This window comes from Notothenia rossii (assembly GCF_949606895.1).
Source record: "Notothenia rossii genome assembly, chromosome: 9".
Taxonomy (NCBI): Eukaryota; Metazoa; Chordata; class Actinopteri; order Perciformes; family Nototheniidae; genus Notothenia; species Notothenia rossii.
The window spans coordinates 9,597,098-9,622,039 of record NC_136907.1 but is presented as its reverse complement, the minus strand read 5'-3'; the positions used below and the strand labels follow the sequence as shown (position 1 = coordinate 9,622,039).

At 40.9% G+C, this 24,942-nt stretch overlaps 2 protein-coding genes across 4 annotated transcripts in view; one reads left to right on the top strand and one right to left on the bottom strand.

The window, feature by feature from the left end:
* LOC307017578 (multidrug and toxin extrusion protein 1-like) overlaps positions 1–13,074 on the bottom strand; it is a 34,191-nt gene extending 21,117 nt beyond the window's left edge. Inside the window, exons 1-3 of the mRNA XM_079647184.1 lie at positions 12,931–13,074; positions 7,024–7,093; positions 3,080–3,212 (exon numbers count right to left, since the gene is read on the bottom strand). The gene's annotated coding sequence lies outside the window, so the exon portion shown is untranslated. The remainder of the gene's footprint in view (positions 1–3,079; positions 3,213–7,023; positions 7,094–12,930) is intronic.
* Positions 9,590–24,822, top strand: LOC307017577 (uncharacterized protein). 3 transcript variants are annotated; one of them, XM_079647182.1, is made up of 2 exons: positions 9,590–9,718; positions 20,906–24,822. In XM_079647182.1, exon 2 carries the CDS (start codon positions 20,935–20,937, stop codon positions 22,966–22,968), a length of 2,034 nt encoding a protein of 677 aa, XP_079503308.1. In that variant the 5' UTR covers positions 9,590–9,718; positions 20,906–20,934; the 3' UTR covers positions 22,969–24,822. The 3 variants fall into 3 exon arrangements, with proteins under 3 accessions (XP_079503308.1, XP_079503306.1, XP_079503307.1); XM_079647180.1 differs by lacking the exon at positions 9,590–9,718 and adding an exon at positions 18,329–18,886; XM_079647181.1 differs by lacking the exon at positions 9,590–9,718 and adding an exon at positions 19,359–20,105.
* Positions 24,823–24,942: the final 120 nt, after the last annotated feature.

The following is a 24,942-nucleotide window of genomic DNA, read 5'->3' as shown; positions in this document are numbered from 1 at the left end:
CAAAATGTGAGTGGGAACGATCGGGAGACGACGACGGCAGGCAGTGACAGCACGTGCATTGCAAGGAGTAGACGAGGCTGTGAAGAAGAGAGTGGAAACAAGAGAGGGGGAGAGGGAGGGAGAGCATGATTTGAGGCATTTGCCACCTGGCGTCCTGAATCATTATCTGACTCATGCTAATCTCTTATCTTCTCTCAGCCAAACACACACACACTATACACACACACACACACACACACACACACACACACACACACACACACACACACACACACACACACACACACACACACACACACACACACACACACACACACACACACACACACACACACACACACACACACACACACACACACACACACACACACACACACACACACACACACACACACACACACACACACACTATCAGAGAGCAGTGTTTCCCACAGAATTTGATTCTATTTGTGGGGGCACCTCACCGCACCCCCCCCCCCCCCCGCCAAGAAAAGCCAAAGGCCCCTTTACCTATTCGGGTGGTCCATGCATCCATCCCCCCTCAAATAAGATAATACATACAAGTTCATGACTACTGTAGACAACGATCTTGTTGCTCTGTGTTGCGTTGTTAATGAGTGAAACACACCAGAGTTGAGGATCTGTGGGGTTTATTCTCCCAAAAATATCATTTACAATTTACAATTCAGGCATTTAGTAGACGCCTTATTCCAAAGCGACTTACAATGACCAATTACAGGGACATTGTCCCTGGAGTAACCGAGGGCTAAGTGCCTTACTCAAGGGCACACTAGTAGTGGTGTTCCAGGCAGGATTTGAACTCGCAACCTTCCGATCATCAGCCCACCTCACTATCCATTAGACTACCAAATAAAAAAAAAAAATGTAAAAAAAAGATTTCTTAATAATAATAAAAAAAAATGTTTATGAGATCCATTTGGGGCGGACGATATTTAATTGTGGCGGCCCGCCACAAATAAATCAATGTATGGGAAACACTGGAGAGTCAAAGCGGCATTTCTGAGTGTCACAACGGGTAAGAGAAGAGGAGTCAGGGGGGCACCGGAGAGTAAGGACGAAAAACCCTCGCAGGACACAGGAGGAGAGAATGTCTCTTTCTGACGAAGTCTCCAACGTGGTTTGAAAGGAATAGGGGATGTTTCATTTCCCTCTCTCACCGTGTTTATGATATGAGTAGGAAGGAAGAGCATATTAAATGTATGACTCATAAATGTGTGTGCCTCTCTGCCCCACCAACGCCCTGCAGAGAGGGTTGCATCCACTGCTGCAGGAGGGATAAAAAAAAGGCAATTTCGTGCTTTACTTGGTGTGGTTATCCAATTAGTCACACAAAACATGTGGCAAAGCGGGTGTATGCCAATATGCTTCTGTTCCTCATAGACGTTTTATCCCGGGGAGAGCCTTTATAAATATGTAGCAAAGCTGTCTGACGAAATATAACATTTTGAGTGCAATCGTTTTTGTATTCAGTATTAGTTGTTTCAGGTCGACAAGGGGGATCATGCACTGTCCTCTGAGCTGACAGTGATAATTCAAGGTATTCTGTTGTTCACAGATGCCGTAAGCTGTGTGTTGGTTTACAAAGCCACGCGGCTCGATTGTGCGAGGGTTTCCCAAGGTGTGAGTATTATTTATTATCTTGTCCCAGCACGTGTACATTAATCGTGTTTGTATCCTGGACGTTGCTGATAAAGCCGATTTCTTTTTCAACATGTGAATGAACCCAAAACATGTATACAAGTAGCTGCTTCTGCTCTTACACAGAATAATGTTTACATGTCGCTCTGGAGAAGTTCACTTTATGACACAAGTCATTTCTGTGCCACCCCCTCCAACTTTTCAAAGTTTGTGATTAACCAGGATTGCAAAAAAAGACAGAACACAACTCTCACTCTCGTACTGATAATACAAAATATGAGCCCTACAGTGGGAATGACTCAATGTTATGGCACTAGATACTACTTCACTGGAGTGCCCCACATTTATTTCAAACATTTGAAATATTTATGGCTCGAATTTAGTTGCCGGAAGCAGACATCAAAGAATACAGACTTTTAATAGCCCACAATAGTTGAGCTTCGGAAAAAAACAACATTATGTCTAGTAACACAGTCATTTAGTGATAATATCAGTGTGTGTTGGATTTAAATGATTGCCTGTAGCCTACATTGCCTAATATTTGTGAATATCTCCCTGCCTTAGCCTGCTGGACTAGCTAAATAAAAATAAAGGGATGTACTTCCAATATTTGAGTGGATAGGAAATGATTAGCAAGTGAAGTGAAGTGTCTCATGAGCAGATTTGAATTCTATATTAATAAGATAATGTGGGAAATGTAGCCTTTTATTCCTTCTGTTAAGGACTCTGCTTGTTCTGTGGTTTTGTGAAGGATCCCGGTGGATCTGAGTCATTTCAACTTTAATCTCCCTTTTAGTATAAAATGATGTATATTATTGAAATGAGCTCTTTCTCCAGCTTTAAGTGTTAGGTAAACTGCTGTGAAACTTAACAAAGGAACCAACTCTCAACTAGTGAACACAGTCAGACCACACATTGCTCTTTGTTATTGGATTACATGGAACATTACATGGAAGAAATACTAAAACTGCATTTTTGCCTCAATTATATTGATAAAATCTAATCTATATTTTTTTAAAAAACAAATATGGAAACCAAGAAAATGTGTTTTCTCACGCTCTAACCAAAAACATAAACACAAACCATAAAACTGGGCCCCACAAGGCTGTTTCTTTCAATTCGGTTCTCCAATTGATGCCCAATGTGACATTAATATTGCACTCCATATATAACTTGCTAGAAACTACTTATCTTCCTACAGTGAAAATTAAAAATGAACGCCTCACAACCTCTTCTAATATTGTCTTCTCCATGCTGGCACCAATGAGGCAAGTGCTTTAAATGCTTTGCAATTCGGTCTTGAAATCTTACGTCCAATGGAAATGTTACCCAGGTCAGATTGCACCTGCTCTTTAAGCTGGTGCATGTTTAGTTTGTGTGTGGGTTTCTTCACTATGTGTACAAAAATGCCTTTTCCTACCTCTTTTCATCTCAGATCATGACTGGGCGATGTGTGCCCTTTGCAGTCGTGACTCTCCCTGCCTCCTCGCCTCTGGTGGTAGCTGTTTATGGGGACTGCTGATGTTCAGCCAGCTTCACAATCCTCCGTTGACCTTAACAACAGTAAATGACATATAATATAATAAAGCTTTATTTATATATCACTTTTCATACAACTCATGCAGCTCAAAGTGCTTTACAAAATGTCACATCATAAATCAAAAATAAACAACAAGAAAATTCCCCTCAGATTATTTGTTAAGAATTTTACAGGTACATGCAGCAAAATATAACATTTTAATAGACACAAGGAGGTAAAATATGAGGTACGTCATAGTTGTTTGTTGATATCAGATTCATATTTTAATCCAAACCAAACTTCTAATTGTCTGTACGTACATTGTTGAACAATTATGCTATCTAACAAGGGGCACATTTAAACGGATTCACAGAAAGTTTGCATAATAAAATGACGTATGCATATTACAGTAACAGTCCACTACCGTTAAGCTAATATTAGCAGTTTTTTCCGCCTCAACATGAGAAGTTAGTTCTGGCTCACAGAGGTAAACAGTCGTCAATGAATCCAATTGTTTGTGGGATGGATGTATAACGAGAACAGGATACAGCGTTGGAGACAGGACCCCGTTAATTCAAATGTGCTCAATGGAGCAAGACGCCCACATGCCCTGACTCTTCAGAGCATAGGACCCGTATTTTGATATTTTGGCCATACATATCGCATGCACTGCACACGTGCGTTTTGCTTAAGCCCCGCCTACGATCCGTAGCGTCACAGACCTTCTCAGCTCAGTCAGATGAATGGAGAGAGAACATCACTCTAGAATTGGCTTTTAGTGCATTTCATACCTTTTAGACACTAATGATTTAAATAAGGGCTATAAAAGTGGTCGAACTGGGTAGTTGATTTCGCGTTTTTTTTATAAATCCGCTGATTTACAGGCGTCTATTACCTTTTGTAAGTCAATGGGGAAAACTCATTAGTTTTTGCAATGGGACATGAGTCATGACTCATGCCCCATCCTTCATGCTATAGGTAATGGTAGGAACAAAGATTAAACAGTATGAGCTTAGCCTTCTGTCTCAGCTTCTCAATGTAACACACATTTGGTCAGGTTTGTTTTTAAAATGCACTCCATGCACATTGCATCAATTAAAGCCCACGTTTCTTCAAGAACAATCTATCTGCATCAATAAACCTACCACAGAAACTAAATCAACTCGTCAAAAGATAACTAATGACACCAACCAAGTGTAGACAACTTTAACAATTGAATCCATGTTTAGCCAAACCATATTTCAGACACATCTTGTGTTATAAGTAACCCATCAACCAACACTAAATAAAGTAAATGTAAAAAAGCCCATAACAAACTACAATTTGCACACTTAAAGGTAGGGTAGGTAATTCATTTCAGAAACACTTTTTGTTATATTCGATGGAATGCTCTTAACATCCCGATAGCAATGAATATATTAAATGCTTTTACAATAAATACATACAAAAATGTCATCTGTGGAAACCGTGGTGCTGTAAATATCACGACCAATCATTTTAGCCGGCCCGGCTAAAATAACTGGATGGCCTACCTGCCTGTCAGCCTTCCATCTCTGCACAAACTTATCTCGTGCCCGTTCCTGTGTGTTGGAGGAGGGGCTCTGTAAGGAAGTCTGAAGGAAGAGGCAGATTTTTTCCGGTTGTGTACTTTCAAATTCTAGCGCACTCGAGCTGGTTTCTCCAAAATGAGTCTGACATACCCCACCTTTAAAGAAGATGTATAAATAGATTGAGAGACAGATGAATAACAAGCTTATCGGGGTTGCCATAGGTGGTGTTTGATGAAAATCCCTGAAAGAGCTCCTTCAGTTTTCATTCACAAACAAGAGCAATCAGAAACCAGCTCCCTGCTTATTCATCCCTATAATAAAAACAAGAAATCCCTACCACTTCTGATTGGCATCTGCACGTCATAAGTCACAGTTTCAATTACCGTAACTTTTAGTAATTTTGGGTTTGTATACAGCATGCAGCCTGATCTCAGATCAATTAGATTCATCATGCTGAATAGCTAATCTTTGACATGTAGAGCAGTGGACAATTAAGCTTCTGTTCGCTTTGAAAGGGGTCCTTAAAAAACTAACTTCTACTTGCATGTATGACGCTGACTAAAGCACTGATTCAATATTTTGTTGAGTCTGACGTTTTTTCCTCCAGCAGGAGAATCCACCCTAATGAATACAGTAATACTTTAACTAACACATATGCCAAAATAAGCAACCACTCTTAAAATACAAAGTTCTTTCCTATACTTAAATCTTAATTACTCAAAGAAGTCCAACATATATATTGTTGAGAAGCAGTTACTACAGCTTGGACCTGATGATCTGCCGTGCTGCATCTTGCATTTCAATATTTCACCGCCTACTTCTCTTACTTGTCGTGACAAAAAAAATATTACAAACCTCATTGAGCTACAAACACAGTAAGAACTATAGACAATGCAATGTTAGCTGAAAATATGAATGTCATGAGCTGTGGATGTTCATGTAACATTACCATTTACCTTTGGCTATTTCATTGACCTTATCTTTCGATTTTATACACAACAAATGTGAATGAGTCTTAGGTGAATTAATTTAGGTTGTAACAACCACAGTAACTTTCCCACAAGAAACATCTTTCACTCTCTGGTAGCTTTTAAGCGGCTTGTCTTGATGTGCTTCAAAAGGTGAATTACGTTTTTTTTTAAAAACCCAAGGACAAGCTAAACCCCCAGAGTAAATAGTTTCTGATTGAAGCTTGAATTATCACACTGCTGTGTACTTTAGAGAGTGGGTGCAAAAACCCACTCCACAACAAATACACTGAATCAAAGACATTGGATTCACAATTCTGGTAATGTTTTAAAAAGGGAAATCAATAGTTTCTGTGTTTGCAACTTCCCAAATATAAAATAAATTAAATAGAGAGGTAAGTTGGCTCCAAACATCCACTTTTCCTTATTTATGCTGAATTTTGCACTCCGTTGGACCGTACAGACATCATTAATGTCTTTCTGAACTTGCTTTTTCATCAAACACCATTATGAGGAGACGTTGTGGTGAATCTAAATGGCCAGAATACCACGATCATCACAGCCTCACAGACTCTTTACAGGCGCATCAGTTCAAAGATGCAATGCTTCTGTCCATCAAGATCGATAACAAAGTCTCAAATGTAACAGTGTATCAGCAAGAGATCTGTCCAGATAGAGACAGGCAGAAGATAAAATGTTTTAATCACAACACTATACGGTTCCCTCTCTGTGTAAACAGAACACTAAATACATCACTGAGGCGCTTCAACGCGAGTTTGTAACAAAGACAGCTGACCAAATGCCTTTTCATGCCAACTACCTGACACATTTACAGTCTCTAACACACATCACTCTCAACAAGGGGTTATTCAGCAGAAACAAATACACTTCTGAGTTTACTGCAACTTTTATGTTCACCATGCAAAATATCTACTGCGCTTTGTACAGGAATTCCTCTTTTTCTTCTCTGTCCGCCACATAGTAGAATTATGTAATATTCCTCCACAGTCAATTAGAAAAACAAAGGTTTAGAAATGTATGTGTTCACAATGAATTTGGAAACAATGGTTTTGCCCCTGAATACAACAATCAAGCCCTCTCATTCTGCTCGGCTTTGGCTGTTACCTTTTTCCATATTGATGGGGCTCTTTGGTTTATTTATAACTGATGGAGATTCCCAAGTATTTTGAGTTGAATAACACATTGAGGCTGCAATTAAAAGTAAACTATGAAATCTGAATGAACAGTGTGAGAAAATATGAAATAAACTTTGGTGTAAGAGGTCATAATACATGCTATTCTTGATATGAACAAATAGTTTGCATACAGTAGAGCTCAGGTTGTCCTCCTTTAGGCTGTCTCTCCCAGCAGACACACAGAGATAAGCATACTCGTGCCTGCAAATAGAAAATATAGAGAAAAGAGGGGAAACAGAATATTATGAACAGCCATACCAGAAGAGGTGATGAGTCGAAATGATAAAGGAGCCCAGAGAAGTGTTTACGACATTCACTTATAGAAAGCACAGCTTTGTTTCAGGGCGATCAGTGTCCGGATTACCTGAGTGACAGATAAAGAAACGGGAAATTTCATTTTAAACCGCTATCTGGAAAATTGATTTTATGAATACTGAGCCGGCTAAGGTATAAGCTTTTCAGTCTTTTCCTGCCTGAATCCTTTTACATTTACAAGCTCAGGTTGTACCCGCTGGCTAAACTGACGACTACCTCCCCGTTGTCACAAAAAATATTTATATTAAGGGCTTCACAGGTCATGTAGAATAGGACTGATCCTGCATCTCAATGGGCCTCAGGCATGAACATTTCCATAGTCTTACTCCAAATGGTTGTGCCGCACGAATGTTGGCACCTGTTCATGAGGAAGTGCACACTGGTAAGATTTTAGAATTACTTTTATAATTTAGCTCAAATTGCTATTTATTTCCCTCTGTGGAAAGAGACGTTCTATTTGCATAAGACTGTATGAAAGAACAAGAACAATTAATGACATTTGAAATGCACTTATTTGCTTTCTTGGTGAAGGTTAGAACTGAAGTTTGATACAAACCTTGTACAGTAGACATAAAACTACCGCCTGTAGCCCGTTAGCTTACCTTAGCACAAAGACTGGGAACAGGAGGAAACAACTAGACTGGTTCTGTCAAAACATGACGATGCTAATTAGCAACTGATGACAAAAACTGAGGAGGAAGCCGTGCATTTTGGTTTCATGTCAGGTTATCTACTAAAGTACAAAGCTAATCCAAACTTCTTCTGCGTCCAGCAATATATTTAATGGACCGATAACTCAGAGATTCAGAATGCCCTGAGTGAAAGCAGATCAAGACCGAGTTCCTGACGTGTTTTTCAGTAAAACCTTCTCAAAGCTTTTCAAATCTGTGGATTTTATTTATTTCAAAGCTTGATTCTGTTATTTAAAAACAAACAAAAGTGTGGGATTTGAGAATTAGTCACACTTTAATATGATTAACTGTGTCAGGGAAGACATCAAGTGAAAAATGTATACGTAGGTGTAGACAAACAATTTACACAAATGTTACACTTTTCATGCCAGTTTTATGTCTTCATGGCCCTGTCATTTTTTAGGTTCAATCTTTTTTAACATCTGATGCATGTCATGAATTGGGTAATGCACATTTTAAAGAATCTTGTCATACCTGAAGGGTTTGCAGACCCTTATTAACAGTTTGAAGAACTTCATGGTCTGTAAAAGACAAAGAATTGTGAGACTGTGGTAAATTCTACTACAAGCATATCATGCACCACACACCGTTTGAAAACAGCTTGAGCTCCCTTTGAATCGCTGCTCACCACATTGAGAGAAAACTGTAATCAGCACAGGTGATAATGAACCTGCTGATGAGCTAAATGGCAGCTTGTACCTAAAGCTGTGGTTGTTTCTCCACTTGTGTTGACACTTAAATTCCACATAATTCATCTTTTCACATTTTAAAGATAGCAAAGACAAATTAAAAAACAAGTCATATGTGAATCTAAACCTTGCTTCAAAAATAATTAAGGGTTGTCACAATAGAAACTGCTTTGCTGTGGCTGAAATGTTTAATTATGCCTTTGCAAAATATCTATTCTGTAATTTAGACTGAAAACACATAACATGAAACCTTTTATAACTATCATAAATCATTTGAGAGTCATTGCAGTAACTCATTTCAGTAAAACTCATGCTTTCATCGTGTTCCGTAAGTTGATGCGGGTGCTTGACATGTTAGCTTGGCGCGCAAGCTAAAGCTGCTTTCATACGATCAACAGTGAAACCGCTATGCACAGTCTATGCTGTTGTTCTTTTATGAAGAGTGTGAGACGCCACAGATCGCTGCACTCAAAGTTCAAATAATTTCCTCTTTGACCTCAATAGCTGCTGTTCTTCAAAGTTCGGTGGTGCTAGTGGCTTCATACTCCACTAGCACCACTACCCCCCCCGTTGACATTCGCGGTACAGAAGGCTTCATGGGAACTTTGAGGGGAGCCAGAAGTTGGAGTACCAAACACCGCTGCCAAAATCTCACTCTGAACTCTGTTCAAAACTTGAGAGCCCTGCTAATGTAAACTCGCAGTGAGCAAGAAGAAAAATTCTTATCATGTGAAAGTAGCATGACATGAGAAAAAGGAAGCCACTGCAAAACGAGGAGGGATATACGATACGATATACTTTATTGTCCCCGTAAAGACATTTGTTCCGGACTCCGTCCTGCAGTTCCGCATACATGTACATATACAAACATAGTGGACATTAAGAGACATACACATATCATCAGTCATACACCATTTGAACAAACACAATACACAGACGCACATACTGACTATGGCGACCTATTGCACAATTCTCATGGCCAACAACACCAACTTCCAGAAACACCAACGTTTCGTAATGTCTCTGCTAGCTGGCTCGCCACTGGTCAAACTAGTTAAGGCTTCACCTAGTTTTGTTCTAGTTTGAGTGTGTGTGGACCCTGCGGCTCGAATCCAAACAAGCTGTTGAAGGTAAGTGAGCTTTATATTACGACACTGTAAAACCTAAGCTTGGGTTTATACCCAGATTCACCCGATTCAGTTGAATTTCTGATCCAATTGTTGGTCGTCTGACGTTCAGTTCTCGAGGGATCAACAATCAATCAATCAATCAATCAATCAATCAATCAATCAATCAATCAATCAATCAATCAATCAATCAATCAATGTTTATTTATATAGCCCAACATCACAAATGTTACATTTGTTTCAGTAGTCTTCACAGTGTGTACAGAATATCAGTATGACAATCTTGCGGTTGGAAGATTTGATGACAATTTGAGCAATTTCATAGTCCAATTTTTCAAACTGACACTATCTAAACATAATGAAAGTATAATAATAATAATAATAATAATAATAATAATAATAATAGGTATTATTATTGGAGAAGTATTTAACATGATGTGGTTACCAGCCTTGATTGAGTGTAGTTTGATAGATACAAACAATTTAATTAGTGATTGATAACGAACAAAAAAGACAGAGATTCCTTGATTAGGGTGTTGAGTCTGAGTACCCATGTCTTCTCCGAAATATTGATCTGTGCAGTATGAACATAATAGCTTTATGTTTTGGCAAAAAGGCTCAAAATGTGTGAGTTATAATCTACAAGGTCTGCCTATTTTTAGTTCTACTGTGATGTTTACTTTAGCACATTGGTGGTCCTGTATCCACATGAACTATCATTTTATTATTAATGTACGATTTAGTTTGGGTTGCTTACTCCAGTGCTTCATTTATATTCCTTTTACATCAGCGAATAATTGGATGGGTTGTTTTTAAAAGGCTTCCCTGATGGAAAGTCTTGTATATGGTCTTTGCCCAACACAGTGAAGCTTGATATCTTATTTCAAATCTTGAGCCAAAATTAATCACGGAGAGATAATGATTAACAAGTAAGAGACTGATTACATTTCTGCCTAATCGTAACCCTGCATTAATCATGATCATTTTCCTCACCCTGACACCTCAAGTGAGCGTACCCTATTTTACTGCGATACTATCAGGTTCTCATCAAAATTGTATTAACTGGACCCCGTCTTCCTGTCTGATATCGAAATGTAGGCAGTTTATTTTTTATCACTGCCTTCTGATATCCTTTTAAAACCACAGCGGACCTGTTTCCCCATTTATTGAATGTCAATCAATTTGCACAGAGCATCTATCTACAGAAACATCTGTTGACTTGACTGGCTGAACAAAATAACAGGATGTGTTTCACTATATATGGTAGTTTCTGTGTATCTTTAAAGAGTTAAAAAAGGTTATAATTATGCTGATATACAGTTTGTAATTGAATTGTTTTTTTCTCCAGTCCTTATGATCGATAATTATATGACTGAAGCTACATATCCTCCTATAGCCTTCTGTCTATAACCCTCAAAGCTGGTCTGTCTCACACACACACACACACACACACACACACACACACACACACACACACACACACACACACACACACACACACACACACACACACACACACACACACACACACACACACACACACACACACACACACACACACACTGAGTTTGCTATCCTATTCTTCCTTTTGAGGATCAGAGGTTTTGTCGCTGTAGGTGTCGGCGATGAGTCACACCGGCAAATTACCGCGTTTCAAACGGCTTTAAATGACTTCCCTTCCAGTCAGGTAGTGCGCTGATAACCGATAACAGTTCTCATTTCAACAAGGAGTTTTGGAGGACTCATCTTCCCCTCTGTTTGTCTGCCTCAGGGTTTATCCTATGTGCAGCCTGTGCCTGTTTGCATTAGGCCTACTGTGCAGTACTGTACGTGCAGCGAGGGAGCCTGCAACTCACACAAGCTGAGAGTTGATGGAGAAATTATCAGAAGCCAGGTTAGAAATGTATTAAAGGTCACCTATTATGCAAAATCCACTTGTTCACGTAAGTTACACATAAACATGTGTCCCCTCTGTGGAAAGAGATTCTGAAAGTTTCACGAAAAAAAGATTCTCTCTCTTTTTGTCCTGATCCATTTCTATTTCTAAGAACCTGTCTGAAAATGAGCTGATCAGATTTTGGCCACTTTATGATGTCATAATGATGTTTTGTCTTTTGCAACCATTAGCCAATCAACAACCAAGGTAACCCCCCCCCCCTATCATCTGAATCTCCTCCTAGAGCACCATTGTGTTATTTTTAACCAAATCTCTCTCAGATGCCTCATTCACACCAACGGTGTTTCAGGGCCGGTTCGGAGCTGGAACTTGAAAAGCACCGGGTTTTCCTGTTCACACCGCAGCGGAGCAGCCTCTTAGCTCCGGAATCCGGTTCATTTCCAGCACCAAAAAATTGTCCGGCCAGAGCAAAAGCACTGCATACGTCACGCTTACGTCGAGGCGGGGGCCGGGGCGGGATCAACTCCTGCACAACAACAAAAAGCCCGCGTTTTATCCAGTTTGTACACAACAATGGAGAAACTTAACAAGCAGCAGTGGTCCACTGAAGAGAACAGCTACCTACTGGGAATCTGGTCTTCCGAACAGGTACAGAGGAAGCTGGAGCACAATCGGCCATTGTTGTTGTTGTCTGTGTCAGCTGTGAGAGGTTTCTGCGCGGTTTGGCTTTATGAAGCAGGCATGCAAACGGTTACGTCATGACACAAACGATGACGCAGTGACGCAGCACCAGTCGGACTCTGGGCAGTGTGAAAAGAGCCGGAGCTAAACCGAAGAACCGGTTCTGAACCTGAAAAGCTCTAGCACGGAGCTTGAACAGGAGTTGCGTTGGTTTGAATGAGGTAAGAGGGGCGTGGGGAGTGGCTGCTTATTTTCATCTAAAGTAACAGACAGAGAATCAGCACTTTGGAAACAGGGCTGAAACAGAGGGGATTATGGGAAGCTGCAATGATTTGGTATTTGGAGCCAAACACTTCAGAGACATGTTTTTTATGTATCTGAGACCTATAATATATTGATGAAAAAGAGTATAATAGGAGACCTTTAACAACAAAGTGTTTCTTGGTTTTTTCCTTTTAACTTTTTCTGTATCTCAACTTTATTGACCCTGGGGCAAAAAGAATAGATGATCGCTACGGTAAAAGAGGGACGTGGGGAAACGTTTTAAGAGAAGCCTATTACATTTCTCTCTCATAAAAAGGCTCATTAAAGCTTAGAAATTATGATCAAAGATATTGAAGGCCTCCCAATCACATACCTGTTTTCCTTGCAGTAACATCCTAGAGGCCTGGTGCACCCTACAGAAAACACATGCGAAAAACAGTTAGGTTAAGAAGAAGATCCCTTTGACAACATACACTTACAATATGTCACTCAAAAAGAAGGTAGCTCACTGTATGTAAATCACAAGCGTATTCAGATACACATGCAACACCTTTACAACCCATTAACAAAATGCTGGATAAACGGAAAACACATGCATATATACAGTAGAAGAACTTTATTCATATAGAAACTCAACAGCGACAGAAAAAACGAATGAATACATTGAACACTTGTCAGTAAATCTAAAACAAAAGCTGACAATGTCTGTTGTAGTGTTCATTTTGTTCAGTTTCTGAATGCATTATTCTGGGTTGTCGAAAATATTTGTCATACTGTACTGCTAAATTAGTCTTCTTAGGTTGCAGTGCATTAAACAACCTTTGCCATTATACAACTGGGATTCAAACTATCTGTTTTAAAGAAGACACATCCGGTGCTGGATTGTAATGTAATGTAATGCTGGATTGCTCAACGCAATTCTATTGTGTTATCACAGCCAGTGTATTTTCTTCCATAACAATTTCATTGATTTAACTACCACAAATCTTGTCCGGACAATACGTTATTAAAAAAATATAGACACAATTAAGACAATTAAAGAGAACTAAGAAGTATTCTGTGAGCCAGTGAGAAAACTAAAACTGCAGTTTTGATATCTACAGGTTATGTTGTACATGCTATCAAAACCAAAGCATACATTCTTAAAATGGCTCCTAGAATTGACATGCGTGCCTAAAATGAGATAGAAAAAAAACTCACATTGCGGCTATAAAGCCCAAAATAACATCTGCTGTTGCAACCACAGCATGCTAGTACAATCAAACGTTGTTTACCGTGAGGTAATGAACATGGCACACTTCACATCAATCGGAGGGATGTATGGGTTTTGAAATTTGGCTCATGTTATAGTGAAGGTCTATAAAAGCTTTATTTCCCTGCAATTACATCTTCAGCCCGTGACTTTGCCATCTGTGCTCTCTGGTGTTGTGACTGCAAATGACGTGAATGCGAGCTATTCTCCTAATAAAGTCTAGTTGCAACTGTAGTACATTAAAGGAAGCTGGCTGCAGGCCCAGCGTCTTGTCTTGAGGCCTTGAATGTGCGGCACTGCCTCTGAAACCTTGTGTGTGTATGTGTGTGTTTTTGTCAGGGTTGGGTTCAATTCACTTCCAATAGTGTGTTTGCTGATGCATGTGCCAGATGTCTACAGGGGAGAGGGGAAGAGATTGATGGTGAGCACTGATGTTGCACGCTCTGATATGAGTCGCCTCATCAACCTCGAATTCATTGCCTGTTTCTGGCCTCCAACACCATCCGTCACTGACGCCACCACTTTCTCAAAGGTTGCATTGCACATTTTACAGCTAATATTCAAGGGGGTAAATAATTGCTGAGTAGCAGACAATGAGAGAGTAGGACAACAATCACCAATATGCGCAGACATCATTCACGCAGAGTACACTTCCCCAGGGGTCCTTCGACTTTCATCATTCTTCTCGTAGGCCTAATTTATGCGACAGACGTTTGGCATTCAGCGGCAGTTCCGAGCTTAGTCTCTCGCATCATCTATATTGGCTCATAGATTCAAATATTACTTTTAAGACCATATTCATCAGTGGAGGTGTTAAAGCCATTACTCTTGATGGTGTTCATTCCCAGCACGGTGGTGAACAGAGAGACATTTTTCTTTGCAGCGCTGGTTAAGGATTTAAGGGAGTTGAAAGGATGGAGGCAGCACAAATAAATTGGGAACATTTGAGTCTCTCAAGACTTCTCCTTTTCCTGAAAGCCGCAACCATCTTTGAATAGTGTCGCTTTATACAGTTTTCTGTTTGATTTCAGGTATATTTTTATATCACAGGAAGGAGGTGTACAGTATATGCAACCTCCTTAAACATATTTAGCTTTCTAAATGTAGCTTTTGTTCAACCTTTTACTGTCAAACTGTATCAACACATCAGTTCTTTACAGGAAACACTGTACAAGGAGATCAAAAAAGTAAAATATTGAATAGTCAAAACATACAAAATTGAGGCCCTGACAAATGGTTGGTTTTCAAATGATGTAGTTATTATAGTCTTATCACATATTCTGTTTTCCCATTTGAATATTTATGCATATTTGTAATGCCACCTAGCTTCATTTCAATATTAAGACAAACATTTCATTATCAATGTTTTTGAAAAACATCTGCAATATGTCAATAACGAAATCACACAGACGCAGAGTTACCGAACGTCTTTCCCGCAAATTCACTCAGGTTACAATATTAACTAATGAGAATAATATTATATATTTCTGTCTCCTCTTAGGAAGACACACAAAACGTATATCAAACATGTATGTTATGAACCTAGCTTCCAGTAAATTCACATTTTTTAAAAGCATGTATGAAAAAAAAAGCCCTAGATGAAACTGTAGATTACAGTGTGGGCGTCGGGCCCTGCACACATCATCAGTCCCAGCTATGCATTGTGTTGTAAGAACCTTATGGTGCAATTACTGGCAAAGTAGCGTGGGCGGAAAAGCTTCTGTTAATCATGAGCTCTATTTTATCACTTCCAGGTAGGAACCCTGTGCTGTGCGAGGGATCTGCATTAGCACACTTGCAGAAAGATGCCCAGTCTACATTACCATAATTGTGGCCAAAATGTCAGCAAAACAAAACTGAGAATTCCTCATTCTCTATCTCCCCCTTGTTTAGAAAAAAATGTCCATTTCTAAGCTCCGCCTTATGGCCCTGCAGCCCTTCTCAGTCCAATACCAACAGAGAAAAAGAGGAAGTTAATTAAGTGAAAGAAAAGGCCATCCACATGCAGTCAACACCTCTTGTCTTGGCAGTTTGTACGGGGAACCATCAGTGACAGCGCAACTCCTCCAGAGGTTCATTTGTCCTTAATGTACATTACAGTAAGAGTGTGTTTGTCTCTGGGCATGTGTGTGAGAGAGAAAGAGAGACAGAGTGCATAACAGGGGGAGAAATTGAACTATTACTGTGAGGTGTGTGTGTGTGTGTGTGTGTGTGTGTGTATCCGCCAGTGTGTGTATTCCATTAAATGCAAGCACGGTGTACCAGTGTTAATCTATGTGAGTGGCCAAGCAGGCGGCAGAGTGTGAGTCAGTGCGGGGGTGCGGACATGGAGTGAGGGTAAGGGGCCAACTAATGCTGAGTGGCAGTTGATAATGCCAGACCGTTATATCAGCATCTGCCCTCCGGCTCCATGCTTACCTCTGCGAGCCTGCTGCTGCCATCAAGCATTTCAACAAAGACACACACACACAATTACTGCCTTGCAAACACTCCGCATTCTGCAGCAAACAGTCCCTTGCACAAAATCTAATCAAACAGAGGTTATGCGATGCCTCAAGCCATCGTAACAAATTACAACTTCATTTGATGTGTGCATATCTCGTCTGCTGCCACAACACAAATCTTTGCACAAACAGAACATTCGAAACCAGCCTCACAAGAGAAACAAAGCGCCATTTTAGTTCCCAGGTACAGAGTGAGCATGTTTCTTTGCCTCTCACTCATCAAAAACACGGGTCTGTGTCATAGCTGCAGTTTATTTTTGAGCATCTTAAAGCCCTTCAGAATGAGACATCAAAGGTGATATTTCTGTTCATCCGCACATCATATTTCTCTGATCGGATAAGAAGTATCAAAAATGGAACATTCACATCAGTAGAGCGTGACATTTTGAATCAGGCCATTCCATAATGGCTTAATACAGTTGGCCTCATGCAACTGACGTCTGCTGCTAAAATCCAATTAACCTTAGAACAGCGCTGATAATACAGGATTCTTTTGGTTAACTGAACGTACAGTGCAAGTATTAACACAGCACACACAGACAAAAAAAACACAACCACACACACACCTTGACTTAAAAGCCTAGATGCAGAGAGAAACAAGCCCGTATGAGGACTGACAGCTGATTTAGAGGCACACAAGGCCACAGCGGAGGCTTGGCACTAACTAATGAAGTGTATGGAAATGAGCTTGGCTTTAAAATTGTGAATCAACTTCTTTCTACATTATCCAGCACATGAATGCCGGTAATGTATTTCTTTGACTTCAGCACAACAAGAAAGCTGGATATCAGACAGAGCTACATGTGTACTTATTTGCCCTTGAACCATAATGTACAAAATGATTCATTACAGCAAACCTTGGGAATGACTGGTTGACAGTGAAAGTGGTTTTTATTTTATAGTAAAATAAAGTAGAGTCGAAAAAGGAACATTGGTGAATGCACATGAGTGGGTCATGTAATCAAAGCAGCCCTCTACAACCCAGAGTTGTTTACTTCAGTGAGCCTTTGATTCTTATCCTGTTTGAGGCAGGACTAGTGAGGTTTAAAGCCTTTGGGCAGACTTAAGTCAATTCAGAACCTTTCCAGCAAAGCTACTGAGATGTTCTACTTGATAATGATCAGAATTAGTGTCAGAGGGCATAAAAGTCTTCATTTAGAAAAGCTTTTTTGGGAGTAATATGTAGCATTCATTTGTGGGTGACACAAGGTTCTCAAGTGATGCGCAGCTAACGCGAGTCATAATCATTTAATGACTCATAAATGAATGCATCATGAACTAATGTTGGTCACTTTTAAAAATGATCGAGTCACTATGGGTTTATGTGATTTTTCCTCCACCAATTAATGTTTACGCACAGAAAAAAGGGCATTTCAGAACTATGCATCAAATCATGCACCAGGACCAATTCCCATAGAAATATGAAGCTGTTGGAGCAGAGGAAGGAAGGGACAACTTTATATGTAAGATTGTACAATGTTAAAGTATGCTCAACCCTTTTTGTCCAATTCTAGCTTTGATGTTTGATCACAATCAAACATAGGGACTTCTATTCTTAAAAGGCGAGAAACACCCTGAATTCATTCATCTTCTAAATCATTGTGCATTGCTTAAGCATGCGTTTAGCCCCCGTATTGTACAGTGTTACAGATTTGGACACAAATGGTTACTCACTTGTGTCTCTGTGGTTTGAAAAGAATGGGGATATTTTAACTGCACAATGTGCTGCTGGCAGATGGAGAGCAGCCAGAAATCATGTGAGACAGCGTGTGGAAAATTGTGCAATCCCTGGAAATTGAGCCGAAATTGAGCAGCAAAGCACGGCTGCTCCCGTGGCCTGTGAGCCGTGTAGCCAGAGGATCAGGGCCACCTCAGACAAAAGCCCAACACCCAGGGCTGAGAAAGAAAAACGGCCCCTGGAGTGCACACCACTTTTCTGTCTGAAGCCTCAGATGCAAGTCATTGATTCTTTGGAGCACGTCACTAAATGACCCTAATTGAAAGCCTGTAAACAAGGTCACTTTTTTTCTCCCCCCACCCCTGAATCTTAAACATGTCAGAGCAGAGGAAGGAAGGAACACACTAACCTTCTTTAACATGTGAGAAGGAAAATGGCTGCGTACCAGCTCTATCTCTACAATTTTCTCCTTTCATTGAGGAAAAGTACTATTTCATTCATGCCATTTCCGTTCATTCATCAGCTGGGGCCAGCCTAGACTCACAGTGCCATCTCCACACCAACATTCTTATCAATGGAAGTGACGTCAGCACAGGCTGCAGCTGGGGGGTGGGGGTGTGGTCACATGGTTCAGTGAGGGGTATATACAATAAAGTTGCGCTGACAGTGGAGCTGAAAACATTCACTCAATTGTACATTAGCGCCAGGGCTGCTGCCATTCAAACACACCGCACAACTAAATAAAGATCAGCCTGTTTGTTATTTTCCTGATGTTGGTCACAGCCTGAAGAGAGAGGGGGAGCAAACTGAAATTCTCTCAGGTGATCCACCATTCATGAAATAATTTTGGCTTTACCCGCGTTGTGAGTTTCCCCACCCCCCTGTGGGACTCCAGGTAAGTGGAACGAAATTTAATTTTGTTTCCATCTCAATCGTTGACATAGGTCAGGACATTTTCGTACTGTTATTCATTTGATCGTAATTACTTTCTGATTTGGTTTTGTATTAAAAAATTAAGGAGTGATTTATGCTTAGGCTTGATGAGTGTGGAAGAATTTCTTTTTCGATCTCAACTTTATCAAAAATAATTCATGTGTTTTTTGCAGCTTGGCGACTATTGGCTTTGTAATTGTAAAGCAGGTGTATACTGCTATCGATATGATCTTAAAAAAATAAAGTTATACGAAATAGATTTTGTAAGATATAGAAAAATATGTTTACAGCTAGTTTCCTTTTATCATTTCTCTTTATTTATTAGTTTGACTTAATTGAGAATTTAACACGTATATTAAAAAAACACATGTAATATATCAATGCACATGAATGCATCGATATTTATCATGATGATTAGGAATTGTAACGTAAAAAACCCAATACAATATATTGTTTTGTATATATTTTGTGGGGTGGGCGTTATTAAAGAATTAAGTGACTTCAATGCGCATAAAAGAATGTCTTAGAAAAATGTCTACGTGCAGTTGCTTCTCAAGAGCAATGTACAAATTCGGCCCATATTTTTTTCAATCGTGAATAAAAAATAAAACGTGCGAAATATTAAAGCCAATTTAATCAAATCGAGAGTCTAAATCACGTATTTGTCGGAGTAGTTACCTTTCGAGTGGATTTGTTTCGTTTTCCACCTTGTTGATCCAGTTTATAAAAATGGAAATAGTTAACAATTTGGGCTTCACGCTGTGCTGTGCTGCCCAAATGTGTGCTCGACTGCATTCCACCACTGAGGAGAAATATGTCCACACCACACGAGGACAACGCCGCGTTTCTTACTGCTCCCCACGTTCATTGTGCAAAAAATGGCTTTGCAATCTAAGATCTAATATCCAGCTCATTTACAATTTGGATGGACCACTCAGGGACCGCAGGGTTAAATAACTCAACCGTAGCCAGCAGCTTTACGCATGACATCCCCGTGCGTGCCGTCTTTATCCCGGTGTCCTGGTCACACCGCTTTGACTCGTGGAATACCAAAACCACAGCCAATACATAGACAGAGCTCGGACCCATTTGTATTTTCTGCATTTTTCTTTTGAAATAGACGTTTTACGCTCAAAAATGGCAAGCGCTTGCGTTCTGGTTGAGTTGGCTCCGAGGAAGAGGTGAGACATTTCTTAATTGCTAGAAATTCGGACCAAAAATTCAATTCGTGCATATATTTATTGTTGTAACAGTGTATGCGGTTACATCTCATGAGAATACAAAAATATGAGAGCGTGAATCAATTAGGTCGGGCGGGGGAAAGATAATAACTGGTTTAACGCACGACTACAGACACATAAATTGTTCACGTAGGTTCGAGGCGCAATTTCTATATGCAAATTGTTACCTTCCTCAAAGGCTTGGGCAGTCAGACATCGAAATAATCACGAAGGGTTTATAATATATCCCTTTATCTCTGTGTTTTCAGATGCATGAGGTTGGATTGGCAAAAAAAGGACCTGGAAATAAATATAAAGTGGAAATAGATTTTCCATCAAAAACACACGTAATAAAAAAACAGACATGAGAGAGACAAGCGTGTAACTTTCTTTGTTGGATTTGGCATAGCTCAATAGACTGCGTTTGGCTGCGTGCTTTGTTCTCAAACGGGTGTTCAATTCAGAACTAATCACAGTATTAACTGCTTTTGTGGTGGCTCCTCCATGGTGGAAACATGTTCTGTTATAAAATAAAAAAACTGGTTATCAATTCCTATTTAAAATTAATGGCAGGCAATTTGTGCTCTATTACTTCCGTCAGTAAAGTATTTTGTCACCTTCTTTACATTTAAGACTGGCTTTTTCACTAAACAGCCAATTATTCCAACGATTCAGATGTGCATTTATTTATTTTTCACAGAGTGAATAATTTCTGTGTGTCTTTTGTCTCTCTCCCTTTGCCTTCTTATTTTCTTCTTCAGGTGCTTAACCTCCCTCCTGCCAGTTCTGCATGGTCATGACCTGTCATCACGCCCCTTCCACAGCCCAGCTCATCCTATTGGTCCTGCTCATTGTCACTCCACAGCTGGCTGGCACCGCCCCTGCGTGGGTTGAGGGAAGGGAGGGAGGGGTGGAAGGGCGCACCCGGACAGACCTAAAAGAGGACAACCTCGCCCCCTTCCTCTCGCCCCCACCCAAGAGTATCTCAAGCCCTGACAACGCGTCGCTAGACCGGGGCTGGGGTCCGGGTCGAGATAACCTATCAGATAAATTGACTGACCCTGCGCGGGTACTCGCTGTTCTTCTGGAGGCCCTGGACCACCCGAGGGAGAGTGAAATCCAGGGGGGTGCATACAGAGACTGGGAGGAGGATCAGAGTCAGGAGCTGCCCTCCATTGAAGGCTTGGAGGATGGTGAGATAAGCAGAACAGGGGAGACAGAGGGTGAGACGGGGGAGGAGGAGGAGGAGGAGGAGGAGGGGGAAGAGGAGGGCCGACGGGCTGATAAGGCTATTGAACAGCTAATTGTAGGCCATTTGACAGCTGCTCAGGGTGGTGACTTTAAGGAAAGGGATGAGGATGATAAAAACACAAGGTCAGATCAAAGGTGGTCCGTGGAGGATGTGGGAGCTGATGGTGTAAATGAGGAAGAAGGGAAAGAAGAAGAGGAGGAGGGACATTATTTAGAAAGTTTATTAAACAAGGCAAGAACAGGTTCGGCCTCACAGGGAGAAGAGTCCTCTCTGCAGCGCAAAATAAGAGGCTACTTCCAAAACATTGACTTGGGTCTCCAAGATAATGAGATCTTGCCTCCTCTGAAGGGCTACAAGGCATACAACACTCAGCTAGCACGAGCAGGGAAGAAGCAGCACTGGGAGGAGAACCAGTCCAACAACCGACCCTCCACGGGGGGCAACTTCATGGACGAATTTGAGGATGAAGGTGAGGAGCTGGAGGAAGAGGTTGAAGAAGAGGAGGAGAGCCTCTCCCACATGGAGGAGGAGGCCAGAGCGCGCGCAGAGAAGCAGGAGGTGCTCCGGCAGCAGGAGGAGGCGGAGCGAGCCCGAGAGGAGGAGCAGAGGCTGGCAGACATCGCCTCTGACATGCTGCTGCAGTACATGGGGAGAAAGCAACAGTCCTATATGAAGCCCCGGCAGAAAAGCAGCATGGGACTCGCCAGCAACACCGCAGAGGACAAGCGCTCCGAAGAGGTCCTCCCCGACGAAGACGACCTGGACCAGCAAATGATCGACAGGCTGATCGAGATCAGCAGCAAACTGCATCTGCCCGCTGATGATGTCATTGAGATTATTAGTGACGTAGAAGAGAAGAAGAAGAAAAGGAAAGAGTTGCAAATGCTGCCAACCAATAGCAACCCCGTTGCCCCGCGCTTTAGGCCTCTGGTACCTCTTCCTCTGGCTGCGCCTCCTATCTACCACTACACAGCCTCAAAAAACCCCAAGAAAGCTCCTTATAGGTACAACAAGTCCAACAAGAAATGGCACAAGGACAATGTCAAGTCATACAAGCAGGACTATTGGTATAAGCCTCAGAAGCAGCTTGACTACTGGTATAAGCCCCAGAAACAATTTCTAGCTTTCCCCTCTTATCCATACTACCAGAAGCCATATCGAGCATACTACCCTGTTTATTTCCCATATCCCAAAGCACAGTACTATGGCAAGCCCTCCCCATCCAGAGACCAGCCGTTCGCCCCCCAGGAACTTGACCTCCAGCCCCCAAGGCGCAGGCACCGAGGTGGGGGTAAGAACCGTGGTCATGGTTGGAGGCAGCAGCCAGCGCCACGCCTGCCTCTCACCCCTTATATCTCTAACTATATCCTTCCTCACCCACGGACCTACCAATCCCTACCTCCACCCAAACCAATAACCCCGCCCAGGAGAGGCAGGAGACCCCCATTCGTCTATCAACAAGTCACACCGGCAGATGACTATGAGGAAGATGGACTGGTGCCTCAGCTGAACAGTGAGGAGGAACTGGAGAACTTTATTGAGAGGATCTACATGAAACGCAGAATGTATTGAGAGACTTTTTGGACATTTGATCAGATCAGAGCGACTGACAGAGATGGGATAGATTTACAGTAGCTGGAGAAAGGCTAAAAGAGAGGTGAAAAAAAATGACTCAGAGATATGTGTTTTGGGCCTGATGAGAATTTGAGAATCAAGGAGTAAAAAGTACGATTTTTTTTGTTGTTTTAATCACTGTAATTCTTGTTGATTTTCTTGGTCAGGGAGACGATGAAGGGGTCTCGGTTTTAGCTCCCTGTAACCATGTTCAGCCTCTTGCTCAGTTTACATTTTGAAACAGAACATACCATGGTGTATGTCTGCCTCCATTCAGGTCAATCTCTGATGCTCTTGCATTATACAGAGTTTTCTAGAGGACACACGGCCACACACACACACACACACACACACACACACACACACACACACACACACACACACACACACACACACACACACACACACACACACACACACACACACACACACACACACACACACACACACACACACACACACACACACACACACACACACACACACACACACACACACACACACACACACACACACACACAAACACTTCTACATGTAATCCAATTGTTGACACATTCGGAAGCTGATGTGCCAATTGCAAGAGAACCATGTTTACAACATCACTTTGTATCTTTTGTTTTATATTCTGTATGTCATATTACAAAACTAAAGTAGTTCAATGACTTCTACGGATATAAAAAAACAGAACACTGCTATTGTCAAATGTTCAATGACAGTATATTTTGTTGTATTTGATGTGTGTAGTTGCCTTTCTTATTCCTGATTGGATCACCTTTAAAGAGCTGCAATTTGCAAAGGTGCAAAAATACACACATTTCAGTTTTTCAGAGTTAAGGTTTTAGATTTTTGCCTTACAAGCAGCATGATTCTTTAAGGGAAACATCATATTGCATAATATTATCATTTCAACCGGTCCCAATGTAGAAACCCTGTGGACTCCAAAAGCACAAACTTAAACACTAAACACTTCCAACCTGGTGGACGAAGGGTTTTCAATCATTTTGGGATCCAGAGGTTCTTGTGTTAACTTATTTCTGGCAGTACCACCATAAATACCATAACCACCACACCACTCCTTGACATTGAAGGAGGCCTTCACATTTTTTGATCACATCCTTGGCCATATTTCTTGCATCATCCATTATCTATACTTTCAGCTTTCTTTACAAAAAATACTTGAAATCACACGAATCTGTTCTGCAGCCTTTTAAAACAGATTTCCACCAAGAGGCTACAAACATTTTGTTCATTTTCAGAAGAAATTCATTGAAAAGTTTCAGGCCGGGGAGTCAGGGATTGTGCTTAAACCGTTAAATGCACGTCTTTCTACTTGCATCTTAAAAAATGAACAAAAAAAAAACAAAAAAAAGAGAAAAAATAAAACAGTATAGGGAATTCACAATGGCTGTTTTCTCTGAATAAACTGTGAACATAAAAAAAAGAAATCTCAAAAGGAGGAGGGCCACTGTGTCCGCAGTGAAGCCATCTGTCTTGTAAAAGGAGAGTGTTGTTGTTGATGTCACCTTTAGCATTGTAAGATGTACAGTGTGAAATAAATATGCCCGTGCAATGTGTAAATAACAGCATGATGATTACTAGTTTTGCTATATGATAAAAAATAAAAGCAATTATTTTATTAAAGTTCAGTTTTTTAATGGCTTTTTGGCGAGTGCTATGTTGATACTTGAGTAACACATCCGATTACACGAAAGAAAAGACAATTAGCTGAAGCGCAGCCACAGAGAAACACCTTCAGAGGGAAAGTGTTGTACTCCGAGGCAATCGGAAATAAACATGAGAAAAACAATAAGAATCGAATTGAGAAACGGGAGGAATAACTGAAAACGGAAAAAGTAAGTCAGAAGGAGGAAAATGGTAACTGCAGTGATTGATGAGTCACATGATTGGTGGATGAGTCATCCATCTGTACAC